The sequence below is a fragment of the Copadichromis virginalis genome, linkage group LG5 (assembly GCF_057382275.1).
Source record: "Copadichromis virginalis isolate Kocher_CV1m ecotype Utaka linkage group LG5, C_Virginalis_male_GT1.1, whole genome shotgun sequence".
Classification (NCBI taxonomy): Eukaryota; Metazoa; Chordata; class Actinopteri; order Cichliformes; family Cichlidae; genus Copadichromis; species Copadichromis virginalis.
The window spans coordinates 38,970,224-38,989,494 of NC_140622.1; the positions used below are offsets into that span (position 1 = coordinate 38,970,224).

The 19,271-nt window shown below is 38.5% G+C and overlaps 2 protein-coding genes across 2 annotated transcripts; both read right to left on the minus strand.

Annotated features, from left to right (window-relative positions):
• Window positions 1-1,983: 1,983 nt before the first annotated feature.
• Window positions 1,984-8,254, minus strand: LOC146710347 (uncharacterized). The gene is made up of 8 exons (XM_085457749.1): window positions 8,158-8,254; window positions 7,395-7,586; window positions 6,757-7,056; window positions 5,244-5,534; window positions 4,069-4,149; window positions 3,845-3,925; window positions 3,572-3,627; window positions 1,984-2,884 (listed from the first exon to the last, which is right to left on the minus strand). Exons 1-8 carry the CDS (start codon window positions 8,222-8,224, stop codon window positions 2,591-2,593), a joined length of 1,362 nt encoding a protein of 453 aa, XP_085313875.1. The 5' UTR covers window positions 8,225-8,254; the 3' UTR covers window positions 1,984-2,590.
• Window positions 8,255-11,796: 3,542 nt separating this feature from the next.
• Window positions 11,797-17,855, minus strand: LOC146710348 (polymeric immunoglobulin receptor-like). Its single transcript, XM_085458110.1, has 7 exons — window positions 17,771-17,855; window positions 16,334-16,648; window positions 15,608-15,916; window positions 14,581-14,670; window positions 14,356-14,442; window positions 14,088-14,137; window positions 11,797-12,037 (listed from the first exon to the last, which is right to left on the minus strand). The coding sequence occupies exons 1-7, from the start codon at window positions 17,805-17,807 to the stop codon at window positions 11,903-11,905; spliced, it is 1,023 nt and encodes a 340-aa protein (XP_085314236.1). The 5' UTR covers window positions 17,808-17,855; the 3' UTR covers window positions 11,797-11,902.
• Window positions 17,856-19,271: the final 1,416 nt, after the last annotated feature.

Below are 19,271 nucleotides of genomic sequence, written 5' to 3' on the forward strand. Positions count from 1 at the left end.
TTCTCCTTTAGTGGACATAAATTTTTGGAGTGGCACAAATAATTTGTGTGGCATCTTATTGAATGTAGAACAGCTGATTGTTATGTAAATAGTTTGAAATGGTTATAAAAAAAGGGTAAAAGGTAAATGGCTGCAAATAACTTTGTGGTTTGCAAAACTTGTGCATATGATTTTAAAATTGACCATTTATATTTGCATTTAAAGTTATGAAATGTGATTCATTAAACATGTTTGTGGTTGTTACAGTAAAAAATATAAGTTTCTACTCTGATTTTTTATGGCAGCAGCTACTAAGTTTTAATATTACTCTTATTACTCTTTTTGTGTCACAAAATAAACTTTTAAGATATTTTCAGGCAAGAATGCAGCTGTGTAAACTTCAAATATCTTCTCGGTTTATCAAGATATCACATATTTGCAAAAGTGCTCCGAAGTGCTCCTTGATAGCTAGCCGGGAGCTCGAGGGTCACTAGAGCTGTAGGGAACAGCGAACTCCCTGCACATCGTTTTCAGGCCCCACGCGGTCTTTCGCTACTCAGTGTTTCCCCCTCTTGGTGTCCTCTGCCTTGTTTAGTTATGAACCAGTAGTTTTTCCCTTCTGCATTCTGTTGTGTCTGAAATAAGTCAAATCACCAAATACATTAATTATTTTGTCTCAATAAACAATGTTCAGTTCTTCCAAGCGATCTCTTTTTTTTTTGAAGTGTATATAGTCTTGTCTCCCCTTTGACCTCCTGTTAGACTCTAATGTTGATTTCATTGCTGGGATCTCTAAAACCTGCTTTATGGAATTGCTTGTTTTTCTGTTTTGCCACAGATTTTTAGGTTGTGTTTTCTGAGGCAACCAAGAGCTCAATGCTGCCATCTACTGTATCTGCTGCTCATTAAAAACCTCATTAAAAGGAGAATAGTAACAAACTGACAAATTGATTCTAATATCACAGACAGAATACTCGTGCAGTTCGTGTTTTCTTAATGAAATGTATGACAAATATAAAACTGACAAACAGTTGTTGAATAAACATGATAAATTATCCCCCCGATTAAAACTGGTCACATTATAACTCATAAAACTGCACCGTAGACAGACGGACAGCTTCCAGGCGGTTTCTATGTACAGCAGGGGTAAATTATCTCTTACAAAGCAAAAACACTGATGTAAACAATATGTCCGATACACACAGCACCGTGGATATATTTAAGCATGAAAATATTGAAGTCAAGCAAACTGTTTAACTACTACTGCACACATTTTCGTGGTACATGCTGGAAATGATTTAACATCATTTACTGACTGATACAAAAAATGTATTCCAGACAACCTCTTCAAGATATTTTTCATTGCTTAGAGGAAACATTGTGCAACAACAGTATATATATAAACATAACTCATAGATCATAACACAACTGAAAGCAATAAAAACAATAGAAAGTGTTGAAGAGAGAGTTCTGTGCTGTAAAACAGAGGTGCACATTGCACTTCAGACACATCACTTTTTTGTTTCTGTGCACACAGGAATCCTCATCTTTACTCTTGATTCAATTCACTTTGACTTTTATAGTCCAAGGGCGTAGATTTGGTTTTGGCATTGGTGGGGACGGATGATTCAACCACCAAACCCTGCCCTGTTTGTTCTTTTTTTCCCCTTTCTGTCTTTGCTTCTTGATAACAAAAGGAGAAATATACTTGCCTACATATGCTATTCTATACTTTTAAACCATTTAAAATTACAATTCATAGTTTTGGTTACATGGTTACATGGTTACAGACGATCTTAGACTGAAGTGGGACAAAGAACATAGGAGTGGTATATACATACATGCATATATATATATCTGTGTGTGTGTGTGTGTGTGTATTACATATGGCTCCCTTAAAAAGTTCCCTTTATCACACAAGGGCAATGGAAAGAAGGAAAAAACTTTTTTTTTAACATTCAAAATGAAAACACAGCATGAAACATGAAAAAAACCCTCTATATCTTCTTACACTCACATGTACTCTTTTATTTACAGTTTGTCATTTTAATTACACTTACAATGGCAGCTTCACACATCATCTGGTCCTGTGACCATGTGTCAGAACAGGATGCCCCACCGTCCTAATACTGCTCGACAGTGACTCGAACATCTTATAGGACTGAAATTTGATACTTTTTCCAACACTCTGATTGGTTGGCTCAGTTCATTTCACATGTACTGGGCATGTTGTTGCCCAGCAGCAATGCTGTGCTGTAGAGAGTTAAGTTATAAATAACAGCTAATTCTTTTGATATATTATTATTCAATCCAGATGCTTAGGATACTTTCATATTCATTGTGGTTAAAGTCAGTGGCTCTAAGTGTGGATGTTGTGTATCGTACCACAGTGTGGTACAAAAGCACTTGACCTCTTTGTTGGCTTCTCCTCCTGTGAAAGAGGCAGGTCCGTATCTTCCTGATAGGCTTTAATAATTATCTTCACAGGGAAATAAAATCTAAGATCTCAGAACAGATCAGCACCAAAACACCATCACAAAATCACTGTGACTCAAACACTAAATACATTATTTTTATTCATAAATCTGTTATATTCTTTAAATAAATGATCTCATTTTCTTAGCTTGTTGACTGTTGAGTAGAGCGGCTCCTCAGTCGGCGGGTACAGTTGGGTGTCACTCGAGTCAGTTCGACATTTGGGAAACTTCACAGTAGAATATTCACAGGCAGAGTAGCCGAGTCTGACTGTCTCAGCAGCAGCTTTATCGGAGTTTTGAAAGTTAATGGTAGCATAATGTGTTGAGGGCACAGGGTTTGGAGAGCTGACGGTGGCATAAATTGTGTTTGTTGCATTTTCTGAGTCTGGCAGCTGGAGGCGCTCCTGTATCTCCTCATAGGTACAGTCCTTCACGGGAAGAATGAGAAATTATTATTTTTTTAAGCAGTGTATTTGATTTCTTTACTGAAGTAATATGATCATTATTTTTGGTCATGTGAGAGAACTCTGACTACACAACTGTTGTGTGTGGAAATAACATTTACATGTCTATTTATGGTGAAGTCTTTGCTTTCTTTAAATCCATAAACTTCATTTCACTTCTCAAATATCACGTTGTGTGTCTCCTATATGATATAATTAACTGACATTTGTTATTGTAACAACCATCGATTTATACAGGAAAACAATGACTATTAACAAGGTTGCCCAAACTTTTGCATCCCACTGTAGATTTCGGGACATGTATTCTGTAATCTGTAGTGGAATACATTTTAAAAGTAACCTTCCCAACACTGGCTATGCTGAGTTGGTTATGTCTAAGGTAAGACAGCAAACTAAAAACTAATGACCATGAGCTGTGATTGCAGATGAATGAACGAGATTAAAACTGTTCCTGATCAGTGACATGCTGCCAACAGCGCCTCCTTCATGTGAACATGCTGACACCTATTCTGGGAAAGTGAAGCCAGATAAAGAAAAGAGATCCTATGCACGGTGAACTTCGGATGAACACACTGGGAAGAAAACGAGGTTTTGATCCTGTTTGCTGCAGAAGTGTTGCACAGTAAAAAAAAGCAACATTTCCACACAAACCTCTTTGGTACGGCATGCTGCTGCACCATTTCCTGTGTTTTTTGAACGTGAAAATCCTGTTAAACAGAAAACAAAGACAGCAAAACATAAACGAGCAGTTTATGTTTTGGATTTAAGTGGACATTTACAAAGATTATCAGCTTTAATGAAGTAATGTCAGGATACTTTTGCTGCTGTGTTTTTAGACAGTGTGAGATAAGGAAGTACATGAATGTGGTTTGTGGGTACAAATTAGCATATCTAGTAATGTTGTGCAAACAAACAGTAACTTACGTTTATAGATTAGGATCATCAGTATCACAAAAAGCAGCACAGCCACACAGACGATCACAGAAATGATGGCCTCAGAGACGCCTCACAAATAAAACGGAAACATATTCAGCATCAGTTAAAAAGAAAACGTTTGTGACGCACACATTTCTATGCTGAGGAATTTAAAGTGAATTTTACTTAAATGAAAAAGTAAAAACTAAAACAAACTAAAAGTCCTCTCTCACCACGTGTCCCAGCAGCTGCAGCTGCAGCTGTAGTCGTCGCTGTAGTTGATGAAATGGTAGACGTGGATGTTGTTGGTGATCCTGAAAGAAAAATGAAGGTCAAGGAAGTTGTAATTATGAAAATGTTTGAAATTTTTATTGATTTTTATTTTAATTAATTTGATAAATAAGACAAAATGTGTCAGTTTAAAAAGTTTATTTTCTTCTTTTTTGATCCTTCTGTTAAAACAAGGACCTTAATAATACATTTTAATCCCAAATTTGTGTCAGTAGTTTCTAAAATTGACCTGATCCAACTTTTACCTATGGTTTATTGTCACAGAGACAAAAACACACAATTAATGCAGCAGAAATTAACTGCATGAATATAACCGATTAATGCTGCATTTATTTGAATTTAGCATCCTGCTAATGTTCATAGCTTGACATCACACTTTCATAGCTCATTGGGACACTTAGAACCGTTGATAATGATTCTTCACACTTGTGTAAATGTCTATCTTTCCTTTAAGCCCTGATCTCGAAGCTGGAACCGCAGATTTTTAGCTTTGGTTGATAATTTTCAGACATCACAACTCAAAGGGAGGAGCAGGAAATGAAAACAAATGTAGCAGCATTGCTGTAGGTACTCTGTATGCTTGGTAGTCTGTTTTAGAGTAATGGGACTGACTTCTAAAAGTGGCTGATGAAACCATACAGAGCCTGTTAAACTGATTCTTTCGCAGCATATACAGGACTCACTGCAGGTCTCACAGGTCTGCAATCAGAGCAGACTGAAAGTTGTGGAAGCACACAGATTTAAGATTCTGTGTAGTTATTTTAAAGTTAATGTTAAATCATTTTAGTTGTACAATCTCAGTCCTTAATGACACTAAAGGTTATCAGCTGAACACGCCCACGTTACTGTCTTAAAGCTGTTTCTGTATCAAACCACTTCCGCTCATGTAACGTTTTCCTGGTTTGCTTCTTTACATAAAATTAAAGGGTTTATTGAGTTTTTATTATCAGATATCAGAAGTCTTCACTTTCGAAGACTTTTTATTGGCTGAAATTTAACAGGACAAACGTATGTTGTTATTATAGATAAAGTTTGTGTGAATTATTACTGCTCTGTAATATCCTGTACATTGTGAACATGTCAGATAACACCCACAGAATAAAACAGCGTGACTCACCTACAGTCAGGATCAGTCTGTTGCAGATTTGTTGGTTGTCGTTTTTCGCTCGACACCAGTATGTCCCGCTGTCATCTGCTGTTACATTTCTTATTGTAACAGTAATATTTGTCTTGTCTTTATCATTTATGGAAATCTTCTTGTTCTTATCAGGCTCATTGGTCGTTACTAGAGTTTGACATATAGATGGATCGTCTCCCTTACAGATTGATTTTGAGACCTTCTCTTTGCATTTACACCAGTATGTGAAGTTCTGACCAGCAGTTGGTGATCTTGTGAAATTAGTAATATCTGTAGAAAACAGAAGAAAGCAAGTACTTGAAAACACTGTATTTAGGCATGCCTTTAAATAAAATGGAAACTGCAACTGAGAGGGATGTGTCCTCTCGCCACTGCTCTACTCCCTCTACACTTCAGACTGTGTGGCCACCCATGGCTCCAACACCATTGTGAAGTTTGCTGACGACACAGTGGTGTTGGGTGCCATCTCCAACAACGATGAGGCGGCCTACATGGATGAAGTGAAGAATCTGGCATCATGTTGCCAGGACAACCACCTCCAGCTGAACGTCGGCAAGACCAAGGAGCTGGTGGTGGACTTCAGAAGGAGTCAGCACAGAGACTACAAGCCCATTATCATCAATGGAGCTCCAGTGGAGAGGGTGCAGTCCTTCAAGTATCTCGGTGTCCACATCTCCTCAGACCTGACATGGGCTGCCCACATTCAGGTCCAGACCAAAAAGGCTAGGCAGCGCCTGTATCACGTACGACAACTGAGGAAGTTCAGGGTCTCTCCAAAGATCCTCAGGATTTTCTATACAGGCGCTGTGGAGAGCATCCTCACACAGAACATGACATCGTGGTTCGGGAACAGCTGTGTGAAGGACCAAAAAGCTCTCCAGAGAGTGATCCGTACAGCAGAACGCTGCTGCAGGATTGCTCTCCCCCCGCTTCAGGACACCTACACCAGAAGATGCCGGACTAGAGCAGCGCAGATACTGAAGGACCCGTCCCATCCTGGCAACAAACTGTTCCAACTTCTGCAATCTGGTAGAAGGTTCCGCATCTTCCGGGCAAGGACAGAGAGACTCAAGGGGAGCTTCTATCCCCAAGCCATCCGTGCCCTAAACACACACACCCGCCCTCTCACATCATCTATAATTGACTGAGTCAGGACTCTTCCAGACACTCTAAACCAAGGCACAATGTACATTTCAATTCCTTTAATTTTAAATATGTTTATTGTCTATCCTGTAAAATAGTCAGATGTCTATTCATATTAATGTACAGAATTCACCTGCTTGCTGCTACTACTGCACATTCACCCAGTTTATATACTATATATATATATATATATATATATAATGTTCTTCCCCCCCCCACACACATTTTTGCACATGTCGAGGAGCGTGTCAGGCTGCATTTCACTGTGTTATACTTGTATAACTATGCATGTGACAAATAAAGAACCTTGAACCTTGAACAACTGGAAGACATTACGAGAGTTACTCACGTTCCACATTCAGTTGTATTTTTTGGAGCGCGACCTCTTTTTTAAATTTCACTCCACACCAGTAGACACCTTCATCCTGTGAGGACACGTTACTGATGGACAGGCTGAAGTTTCTGTTTGTCTTTGTGAAAGTGAATCTGCTGTTTGACTGTTGAGGAGATTCTACCATGTTCTCACAGACAGAGTTCTTCTCTTTGCAGAAAAAAAATGGTTTGTTGTCTCCTTCATAATCACATTTGATCGTGGTTTTAGTTGTTCTGTATGCAATTTGATTAAATTGCTTCAGGCATACGCTTTTCACTACAAAGGAAAAAAGGTAGATTGAGCAAATAATCAAATGAAATACATTAAGGTGTATGTCATATGAGTTATCCAAATTATTGTATTTGAAGTTGTAAATTATTTAATTTTCATTAAATTTGCCTTTTACTGTTAAATGCAACTTTATCTTATTAAAAATGAAGACTTGGAGGAGAAAATCATTTAGTAATTAGACTTGTCAGACTTTTGCTTTCAGGCTGGAGAAAAAAAGTAAAACTAAACTAATTTTGTGTGTTTCTTACATTTGACATTTTTAAATTAAAATAAGCAAAACTTTAGATATAAGATGACTGGATTTTCAAAAATGAAATTCTTACCAGATGGTTTCTCTTTGCCAGATGAATTTTTGCACATTTTCTTACAGGATTCCTCACTTTTAAGTTCCATGAAGACCCCCTTTGGGATTTGGTTGCTTTCACACTTTACATAATGTGTTTCTTTAGTTTTTAGTGTATTGCAGGTGACTTCAACCCATGTTCTGCATTCATTCTGTTGTGACATCTCACAGGCTGAGGACAAATATTTACTTCACCTCAGTCACTTAAAATAAATCAGGTTCAAACAAAACTCTAAAGACACGTTCTAACACAGTCTGTCTGCATTAGTACATCAATAAGATTAATTAATACCATATTATTTGATATTATCATATATCAATAATAAAAACAATAAATCTGAACTTTGGCAACTGTATTTGGACTTATTCCATCTTTTTCTATAATTGTGATGAGGCCAAAACATGTCTGATGTGACTTTTATTGCATATTTTTAATTAGCTGGATAATTCAAACCTCCAGGAGCGTCACTCACTTTTAATTTTACTTTCACTCCTGCATTACAATAAAGTGCAGAAAATAATAACGTATTATCTGGTTATAGCTTATGTTTGTTAAGTTGAAAAATGTGCCGTGGTTAAAAAAGTGGAGCAGTGAGTCTGTTAAGCTCATGTTCAAGATATTCAAAGAGAGCTGTAGCCATACCAGCCCACAGGATGTACTGATTCAAGCTACTTGCTTAAGATGCAGTAACAGATCTCTCTGTCTCTAATATCAGTAATAAAGCCATAGTTATAGTTTTTACCTGTCAGCAGGAACATAATGAGCAGGAAACTGCTTTTCATGTTGTTGGTCCTGAATGCTGAAGTCATCTTTAAGAAATTGAAACTCTGAGTTCTTCTTTTCATGTCTGGGGTGATGTGGTTGTGTGCACAGCCGTGTTTCCTCAGTTTATATTTTGGGCAAACTAAAAGTAACCCTGCCCCCATCTTCCTCTTCCTCGCCGTGTTTCTGCCTCAACCTAACACTCTCCACGAACTCCTGATTACTCCTCACCTGCTACTGTTGACCAGACTGCATGAAAGACAAACTGCATGAATGCAGTAGTTTTATGTCATGATACGCTGTGTGTGGCAGGCAAAGACACACACAGCTAGAGCGAGATCACAAAAAAGTTAAAAATGTGAAGACATGAAGACAACGCACATTATTCTAACAGACAGGAAGCAGCAGGTGTGGCTGGTGTTAATCAGCACTTCCCCTTTCAGGGGTGTGACCTCTCGTCTGCTCTTCTCCCTCTACACAAACGACTGCAGTTCAGTTTGCAGCCGTGACATGACAGTCATCTGACTCATTAGCAATGAGTTTGCATACAGTCGTGGGTTGAACAGCTGGCCTTGTGGTGCAGTTAGAGATGATTATGCTCAGAACTCGAAGAGAGATGACAGGAGGAGCCGTTGTCCCCCATGAAGTTACTTAACAGCGCTGTCTGCTGTGGAAACCTTCAGGTTTCTGGGATCCACAGTGTCCTAGTAAAATATACTGCAATAATCCAGTCTGCTCGTCCATCACTGCATAATTTGGATCAGCCATAAAACAGGACAGTGAGCTCTATAGAAAGAAATTATTGAAGCAGACTTGCCCTCAATTCAAATCCAGTCAGGAAACAGGCAGGCAAAATCATCGCAGAGCCCTCACACCAGGTTCTGTCCAACTCCTCTGCTCTGGCAGGTGCTACGCCAAAACCAGCAGACTTCTGTATGGGTCCTTGCACCATTCCATCATAACTATACTATACGTTCATTGTTTATAAAATTAAGTGCAGGATTGGCATATTTGATAAGGCTGATGCAGTCTGATTAAGCGTCACAGGTTTTACAGCAGCTGGGGGAAGGAGACACAGGTGGGCACGTTCAGACAGTGAGACAGGGTAAGAAGCCAAACGCAGAATGTGAAGAAGTTTTAACAAATAACCATTAATGACATTGGAAAACATGAAACATGAATTTAATTAAATAAATAAGAAAATAAAGCCCAAAGTAAACAAAGAGAAAACATCTAATAATAAGCAAGAATGCAAAGCTCCAAAGAACTAAAAACCAGGGACGACAGCAGACATGGAGAGAGTTTTTATTACAAGAAATGTGTTTTTCAGGACAAGCAGGGTCATGGTGTCCTACTGTATTTATAAATCTTAAACAACAATTAAACTAAAATTGTTGTTTATAGATTTCAGTCTGACAGCACCATCCTCTGTAAATATGTTGTATTGTATGTTAAGTCTTGATGTATTCAGATGCATTGGTGCAAGCACTAAATATTGTTTTTTAGTCTTTAAACACATACAGTTTGTAATAAACCGAGAAGACCACACGAGATGCAAATGCAAAACTTTTTTAATAGCATCATCAGAAGCTTTTTTAAATTTTCCAAATCAACTACAATACAAACTGTAACTGAGAAAGAAAAGAACAAAATAAAAAGGTACAATCATTAATATGATGATGAAGAAGAATTGCTTAAAAACATGAATGGTTTCATCCTGGGAGGAAACACATCCCATGGGGGTTGTGTCAGGATGGGGATAAAAAAAATGGCAATGTACTTTGGAAACCCTTTGTAACAAAGGAGCAGCTGAAAGTAGCATCGACTGAACCTGACGTCATGGCGACCATGCACAAAAAACAGAAACAAAGGTAAAAAAAAAAAAAAAGCTGCGAACAGGCAAGTAAAAGTGCACATTTGGGAAGTAACAAATGAATAATAATTTTAAAAATAGCATAAAAAGGTTCCTGGTGCAGCTCTAATTGTCACGGTTCTGGGTCATTGTGACCCAGCTTTTTCTGTTTTTCTAAATATATGATTTGTTTGGGTTTTTGAGTTGTGCTGGTTTGATTTGGTATTAAGGGTTATTCTTAGTTTTGTTCTCTTTACTTTATTTGGTGTTCTGGCCTTCAGTTTAAGTCACTGTCTTCTCTGTTTTGTGTCATATTCTTCATGTCTCTCTCAGTGTCAAGTTTGGGTCCTTTTTTCCTGCCTGCCTGCCACACAGCCAACCATGACACTAAGGCTACGTTCACACTGCAGGCGAAAGCGCATCACGATACATATCCGATGTTTTAGGAAGCGACTGCTGTTTGACGGTCATGTCGCATTAAATCTGTCTTTTACGTCACTGACACAAGACAGACGCTAATTATCAGCCCCGGAGAAGACACCGCGAACGCTTCCTGGCCATCCAGTGTAGATGTCAGTGAAACTGTTGGGAAGACAACGTGAACATTTTCTTTGTACTGTATAATCTGCAGATTCTGACAGAAATCTGCAGCTATCCTTTGAAGCACCGCTCCTCTAAAACAGGAATAAGGATCATTATTAGGTTATTTACATTATTATGTAAATAACAAAATAACTTAAAGTAAAAATTGGGAAACGTAAAGTCCGAAGTCTTTATATTAAGGGCCATCAGTCAAACAATATTGTTTGCTCTGGGTCTAACCAGAGCGCGTTGTGTGTGACGTCTTCTTTTGCGCATGCGGCCGCTTTGAGCGTTCACACTAGAGCACGTTTGCTGTCGCATTTTATTTGTAGTGTGAACGAGCAGACAAAAAAATCGGATTTGATCAAAAAATCGGAATTGAGCATTAAGACAGTGTGAACGTAGCCTATTATCTTTAAGTAGATTTGCTGGTTTGGATCAACAGTGGGGGGCAGATTCCTGCTCTGTCCTTGCTTGTCCAGGTAACCGTGGGTGGCAAACACACCATGTCTTCCCTTTTTTGGCCTATAATAGGCTTGCATTTTTTTAATATAGTGCTGTGAACAAGTATTCTGCCATCTTTCTGATTTTTTTTTCTATTCTTTTAATGTTTTTTTGCATATTTTTTACATCTTACATTTTTCAGATCATCATTTTAAACAATGGCTTTTTTATTAAGAATATTTCCTTCATACATATAAACAAATAGAGAAGAGAAGGATTACAAAAGTGAAATAAAGGAAAAAAATATAAACGTAAATAACATAGGATCTGGCAAAATAATCACATTCATTCCCACCCAGGTCACTGCCCTAGATCTGTACAGCTGAAAAGTTCTTATAGATTTTGGATGCATCAAGAAAAGGTTTGAAATTTCCCAGATCATCAAATTTTAATAGCTAGAAAGCAAGCAGTAAATAGAGGAGCAGTCAGGACTTAACCCTTCTCAGTGCCGCAGTGGCATTGCAACGACAGGGAGTAGAAATTGTCAATTGAAAAAAAAAAAAAATAATAATAAAAAAAAAAAATAAAAAAAATATATATATATATATATATATATATATATATATATATATATATATATATATATATATATATATATATATATATATATATATAATGTTCTTCCTCTACACACCCCCCCCAATAAGAAAAAAAAAAGAAAAAAAAGAAAAAAAAAGAAATTGTCAATTGAAACTCTGGATGGATGATTTGCTGTAGACTTCGTATCATGCTGGCCTGGTTTCCACTGACTACAATCTGTATCAGAGTCAGCCTCACCAGAGATGTTTTAAACCTTGACTTTGGATTCATGCATGAAGAAAGCTGGGTTTGTGGGGAAGTTGGTAGTGGCATAAACTGTTTTCATTGCAGGTCTTGTGACGGACTTCTGGGAAGACTCGTGTATTGCCTCTTGGATATTATCCTAAAAAATGACAAACACAAAAAAGGTTTATATCCAATCTTAATAGTAAGCATTACATGTACTAAAGACCTTAAAAAATGGAATTGCTCTCTATCACTAAAACCTGCTAATTACTGCCCAGGTGCAAATCCAGCTCAGGGGCTTTCAGGAGCACTGCAGTTGAAACCGGCATCACTGTAAACATAACCAGCACCCCATTCTCTGCGACCTGCTGGAGCGGGGGGGCTAGGAGGAGGAGTTGGCCGTCCGACTGCGGTCTGGAGTGTGGGGCCTTCCTGCTGCTGCAGAGTCGGGGCGGTCTGCCTCCCCCCACCGCAGGGAAAAGGGTAACACCACCTGGGTCTGGGTGCAGTTCCCCCCTCCAGGGGCAAGGGTACCTAGACCCGGTTCATAGAGTACGCTTGGGGAGTGTGATCGTGTGTACAGCGTCTCTTTATGTCTGTCTCCACGTTGGTTGAGTGTGGAGTAAGTGCATATGAGAGCATGAGGGTGGGAATGGATGTTTGTGTCTGTGTGTGCCTGTATGTCTGTGTCTATATGTCAGGTTGGGTGTCAGGCGCCACCTCTCTGGGGACATCTCAGGCCCTCCAAGGTTTGGAGGTCTATCTCCCCCTACCACCACTTCCCCTGCCAGTGGCGGACTCCCTCAGACATCGGTGCGTTGGTGGTTCTTTGTGTCCGGGGATGGGCGTCCAGGTACACACCGGCTCACTCCTTGGCGGCCGCTTATCGGGGCCTGGAGCCTGGGGCTCGCTCGGGCCACTTCGGAGGTGGGGTGCCCCCGGCCTCTCGGCCTGGGGCTCGGTCACTCAGGCGCAGCTGGCTGCCGGCGGAGCTCACGAGTGCGTCACTGCAACCCCCCCTGGCTTCTGCTCCGCGGCTGCTGAGTGAGCCCTCATCTGGGACTCTCCTCAGCTCTTTCTGGGACAGTGGCGCGGCTGCCCCTCTGTTGGTCTTCCTTGGTCTCTTGTGTTCTGGGGGCCTCTGGATGTCTGGAGTTTTGATCTCCTCCATACCTGCTTCATGCCCTGGAGGACGGGGCTGTGGCCCCCCCACACCCTCTAGCAGATTATTACATGAAGGAACCTTTTAAAAAACAAAAAACAAGCGCGTCCATGCTCACAGGTGTACACACGGGTGATCACACCCACAAACTACACCCTTTTTGGCTCCTACCTCAAAGCACACTGTGTTCTGTTGATCTTATGTGCTGCACAATAATGTTTAATATTTAGTATTTACTGTCATATTCCCATATATCATTGTGATGCTGTTTATTCTATTACTCTTGTTCTCTTCTGCTTGTTTTCTTTTTTCTTTCTCAGCAGGTGATCCAGGTGATTGATATATGCTTTTTTTTTTTCTCTGCCCGTTCTGTTGGTTTTTGTCTTTTGCCCTTCTCCCCCGTCCCTCTTCTCAGCTGTTTCTCTTTCCCTCTTTCTTTCTCCCCTTCTTTCCCCCAGTCAAGTCTGTCCCGTATTCAGTAAGTGAAAATAAAATAAACAATAAAAGGTGAATCAAATGGACCATTACGGCAAGGCTGGGATGGTCAATTTGGTAAAGTAAATCCGTTGGGCATCTTTCTTTGCCTTTAGACAACAATTCTGATGCAAAAGAGCCAAACGGGACAGGCAAAAAAAACAAAAAACATAACCAGCAGCAGCCAGAGACAACAACATGTATGTAAACTTGATTTTATATTTGAGTTTCTTGCAAACAGGTTTTCACTAAAGTGCACACACTGTTCTGTTAAATGCCGTATGTGTAAACCTGATTTAGACTGGTTATGAAATTTTACTGAAAAACAGTTTTTACACGGGAAAACAATATATGTAATAATAAAGTAATATATATATATTTATTGTAATAATATTGTAATATATATATTACAAATTAAAAAGGCATGAACCTTTTTTGTATCGAAAAAATATCGAACAGTGACACCAAAGTATTGAACCGAACCGAACCGTGAATTTTGTGTATCGTTGCACCCCTAAGATATATATATATATATATGCGCGCGCACACACACACAGACATGTATACATACTTCTTTGTTCTGTGCCTCTCCATTCTTTCTGTGTTTTGACCATGAAAAACCTGACAGAGAAAAATAAGAAAGCATAAAGAAGTGAAAAACATTTTTCTTTACCTAACAAAAAACTGTCCAAACTGACAGACTTACATTTGTTTCTTTTAATTTAATTGACTAATATATGAACCGCTAAATGTGTCTGACTACTGAAAAGTAAATATATTTTAGATACTTTATACATGACTATGTTAGAATGGGCATTTTAAATTTATATTTTACCTACATTTGTAGGTGAAAACCGCAATAACCACAAGTAGCAGGAGAGCAACGAGGACAGCCGCAGTGATGACCACAGTTAAAGGAGAACCAGCTGTAAGACAAAAATCAGAAAGAAATATCACAATAGAGCTGTAAACACAGACATGTCTGCTAGAACTGTCAGTTTAATAGAATTCACATAAATATGCTGACAGACTCTTTTAATCTATCAATAAGAGCACTTTCTCACAGGGACCTGTCACAGGAGGTGTCTGGGTTGTAGAATTGGTGGCTGGAGATGAAGGATTCAGTGATGTAGTGGAGGATGTAGTGGAGGGGTCTGGGTACACAAAAGTATGTAAGTTGTGCATTGAAACAATAGTAAATTAACAAGCTGCCATTATTACAGATAAATTAACAATATTTAGTGAATTTAAAAAAAGTTCATTATTTGGAAACATCGCTGCCAAGTTTAGTTTCTTTTTTCATGAGACATAATATATAAAATACAATGAAATGATTGTACCATTTTTTTACTGCCTGTATTTATTTCAAATGTATTAGATGACCATAATAGGGATATCATCTCTGAGTTACTCTCATTACTTATAGATCAAACATTAGAAAAAAGTAGAGGATTTTGAAGCACGAATTTTTGTCTCACATGGATTATTTGTTCACATTTGGCCATTTATAATGAGCTTTCAATAGCAAAGAATAGTCCGAAAACAAAGGTTGTGTGTCTGAAATGTCCTGTTTCACTCTTTGTTTAAAGATTCTAAATAACATTTAATTTGTATTCTTCTATCAAATATACTATATGTTCCTCTTTCTTCAACATTTGTACACAAAACTGTTAGATTGTCAAGAACGTCAACAAAAGAGAACCAATGCACTCATTGCACACACTGTGTGTGTGTGTGTGTGTGTGTGTGTGTGTGTGTGTGTGTGTGTGTGTGTGTGTGTGTGTGTGTATGTGTGTGTGTGTGTGTGTGTGTGTGTAAAAAGAGATGTGCTATCAAAAAGAGAAGGCAAAGAAATGAAACAAATAAATGTTAAAAATGTAAATAAAAGACTAAATCATTCCCTGCAAATAATTAGAAACTAGTCAAACCCTTTGACCAGATTATGCAAAAAAACCCCCAAAAAAACCCAACCCTCTACCTCGTACTGTAGGAGTTTCTACTATGACTGATGTGCATTTTAATACATGAGCAAGACATGAAAACATGTGGAGCACATAAATAGAAACACACATACTAGATTATTTTTCTCACCTTCAACCTCCAGTTTTATTTGTTTGAGTGAAACTCTGTAGCTTCCATCCTTTGATCCCACTCCACACCAGTAGACACCAGCGTCCTGTGAGGAAACATCCCTGATGGACACGTTGAAGCCTCTGTTGGTGTTTGTGAGTCTGAATTTCCCGTTTAACCTCTGACCTTTTGTTGACAAAATATCGTTACAGGTGAAATTCTCCCCTCTGCAGAAAAACTGGACCCCGGACTTGAAATCATCATCTGGATAATCACACTTGATGTTAGCTGCTCTGGTCACAGTTTGAGTAAATGGCTGCTGGCAGTTTTCTGTATAAAAATAAAGACAAAACCCCCCAAACAAGGACAATAAAGTATTTGAATGTGCTTCATTATATCACAACATGTAACTTGTACTTTGTCACACACTACTTTAACATTTTTAACTTCCTCGTGTGCTGACAAAGGTGTGAAACAGATGAAGACACGAGCAAACTGTGAAATTTCCTTTCAAAAGTCTGAGATGTAAAGTAACTTCTGAGATTAAAAAACAAACAAAGTAATGTAAACATGCGTTTAACCTGTAATCTGTAATAAATCTTTACATTTCCAAACTATGATTTATGTTGTGTGATAGAAACAAACTATATAATACCAAAATACAGGTGAGGAAATCTGATTTTAGTTATTAATTTCTTGTGTTGTACTAATAACATCAACAACAACAATAATAATCACATTTCTTACCACAATCCAATTTCTTTATGACAGGAGATCTGTTTGAGCCTTGATCAAATTCACATCTGTACGTCCCAAAGTCTGCTTGTTTAAGATCTCTGATGCCCACCATCAGAGTTTTATGTTTTGTATCATGGTACAGAGAAAATCTGCCTTTATCTTCCCAAACATCCTTCAGAGAGCTTCGTAAGCTTGTTCTATTGGGAAAAACTACATTGACGTGGTCATATTTTTTATTTGCTCCAGGATATTTGCAGATGAATTGAACCCATCCTTGTTTGCATGCCTCCACTTCATCTTCATCATCACCATCGGCACCACGACCTGCAGATCAAAGACAAAAAGTTGTTTTGAATATTTTTAGTATTTCTGATTTGAGAGAGATGATGTTGCTACACAGTCGTCACTATGAGTAAACTGCATGTTGAACTTTTCCAACAGGTTTGTGATTTTTGCTTTTTGAAAATTGGTCAAAACCTCTTCTCTCAAAACAATAGAAGATGGGACGGTCTCTACATCAGAGGTGGGCGAACTCCAGGCCTTAAGGGCCGGTGTCAGGTTTTAGTTGTGTCATTGATCCAACACAGCTGATTTAAATGGCAAAAAATACCTCCTTAACATGTCTTGAAGTTCTCCAGAGGTCTGGTGATGGACCAATCATTTGATTCAGGTGTGTTAAACCAAGGTGATATGTAAAACCTACAGGACAGCGGCCCTTGAGGCCCGGAGTCCCCCACCCCCCCTGTACATATTAGAGACCAAACCTCTGCCCTGATGGAAGAACCTGATTCAATCATTAGTCTGATCTTTTCGTATTTTTGGTCTATCAGGAAGGCTTTCATTTCATGTAGATGCTCAAGGTCGTTAAGAGTGGCACCACTACTCTCACAGCACAGTTCAACTTTTTTCCAATTTGCTCATTTTTCTGATTATAAGACTTCTAAACCTCCAAGTCAGAGAAATGTTTGAAAAAATGAATCAACAAATGAAGAAGAAAACATTTAAATTAATGTCCAGTTTTTGCAGATGACCTTGGTATAAAGGTGTTGGGATATTCACCTCTGAGAAGATTGGGTGTTTTCCACTCATGAATAATCACTCTAAATTTTGAATGATGGACTTCAAATTGTATGACTTGAAATAGTCTTACAAACCCTTCACAAATTGATGGGCAGCAGCAGTTGCTTCTCTAAGATCACTGCTGATGTCTTCTCTGAAATGACGTCATGTAATAAATCATGTGTCGTTGTTCATCTAAGGCTGTTTATACCTAATATTAAGACCTTTCATTATGTTGTGACATGTTAACCCTTAGGATTTACAGAATCTAAAATTTAAAGCTTACTTTGTTTTTATCATGACTGTAAATGGCAACAATTTCTGGTCATCATATACATGAAATTATTATAATAATGAATGTGTAATATTACTAATCAGTAGTCTTACCTGTCATCAGCGTGAGGATGAGCAGCAGGAGCTTCATTATTTTGGTCGTCTCTTTGAGTCCAAACAGTGCGCTTGTTCAAGCGTCTCCGCGATGTCGTCTAAAACTTTATAGTGCCACTTTGTTTCCAGAAAAAAGAGGAAACTGCTAACGTCATGATTATCTAAAAAAGGATATGAAATATGTAGTTCTTCCTCAGTGTCTATATGGTTTTTACAGAATTACATAATCTAGTTTAAAGTTAGACTATAGAAAGAAAACAGGATGTGACTCACTTTAACTCACTGCCCATTGCACAAAAACACAAAACCACAGCTTGTTTCATCAGCTGTTATTTTCAAAAGTGTGGTACGAGTGGCAGCTGAGTGCAGTCTCACTTTGATTACGTGTCCACACACAAACTGAGCTAAAGAACCCGCTTTATGGATAATAACAATAATAACAACAACTGCATGCAAACATAGCAAAGCATCGTTTCGACCTTCTGTTTTTGTGACAATACTTTTTAGAAAATGAAAAAGTTGACCTACTACTTGACCCAGTTCTCTAAACTCGTCATTAGTCATTGTTAAATCATGATTACTGTTATCGCAGCAGCACAACTCACAAAAGATGATCCACAAAACACTTTACACTATATCACAGGGCCAGGCTATGAAAGTAAGTGCTAAGTTTAGACCACGACTACTAGACCTCCCAAGAATACATGTAAAGGGTTTGTTTACTTATACTAAGCTCATTCAATTAAATAATAATAATAATTTAAAAAAACGATGCTGGGTCTAGTATGTTACTATTATTACTTTTTTGGAGAATGCAGTAATTTAACAGCTTACTAAGTCAGTAATACACTACAATTACAATTATTTTGCTACTTCTATTACAGGGTACTTCAATTAGCTCCACATGGGCAGATAAAAAGGAAGAAGAAAGACATCAGTCGTGCTTTCTTCTTCCTGTGTAGTTAAGGTACAATTAGCTGACTTCAATTTGTAGCATGTGTGTGTGTGTCTGAGATGTGACAGTGGCAGGACCTCCTGCTGTTGGATCTCTGGCTGACACACCTGTGATCCATCAGTTTATCTTCCTGTTGTGCACTTATGGACGAGCGCTCTGTCAAGAGCATCATCAAATACTTCCTGAGATTCATCTCTGCAAAGAAAACTCACCAGCCTGATCTACCCACTCCATAACTCAACCTCCACCATTTAAGTGGCTTTTTAACTTTTGCAGTAAATCCTTAAACTTGAATGATGCGTTTACTTCCACCTGCTGCACCAGCCTGGGAACCAACAGAAAATTGTACTGACACAGAAATGGAGATAAATGAACAACGATTGAGTGAAGAGGGAGAAAGTTTGATCAGACTAGAAATGGACTGTAACAATATGTTACTAGCGTGTGTGAATGTTTGAAACTGGGCGTTACTGGAGTTTAATGAGTGAATAGCATCTGTTGCACAAGACACCATTAAAGAAGCATCCTACAGGGATGCGCGGACCA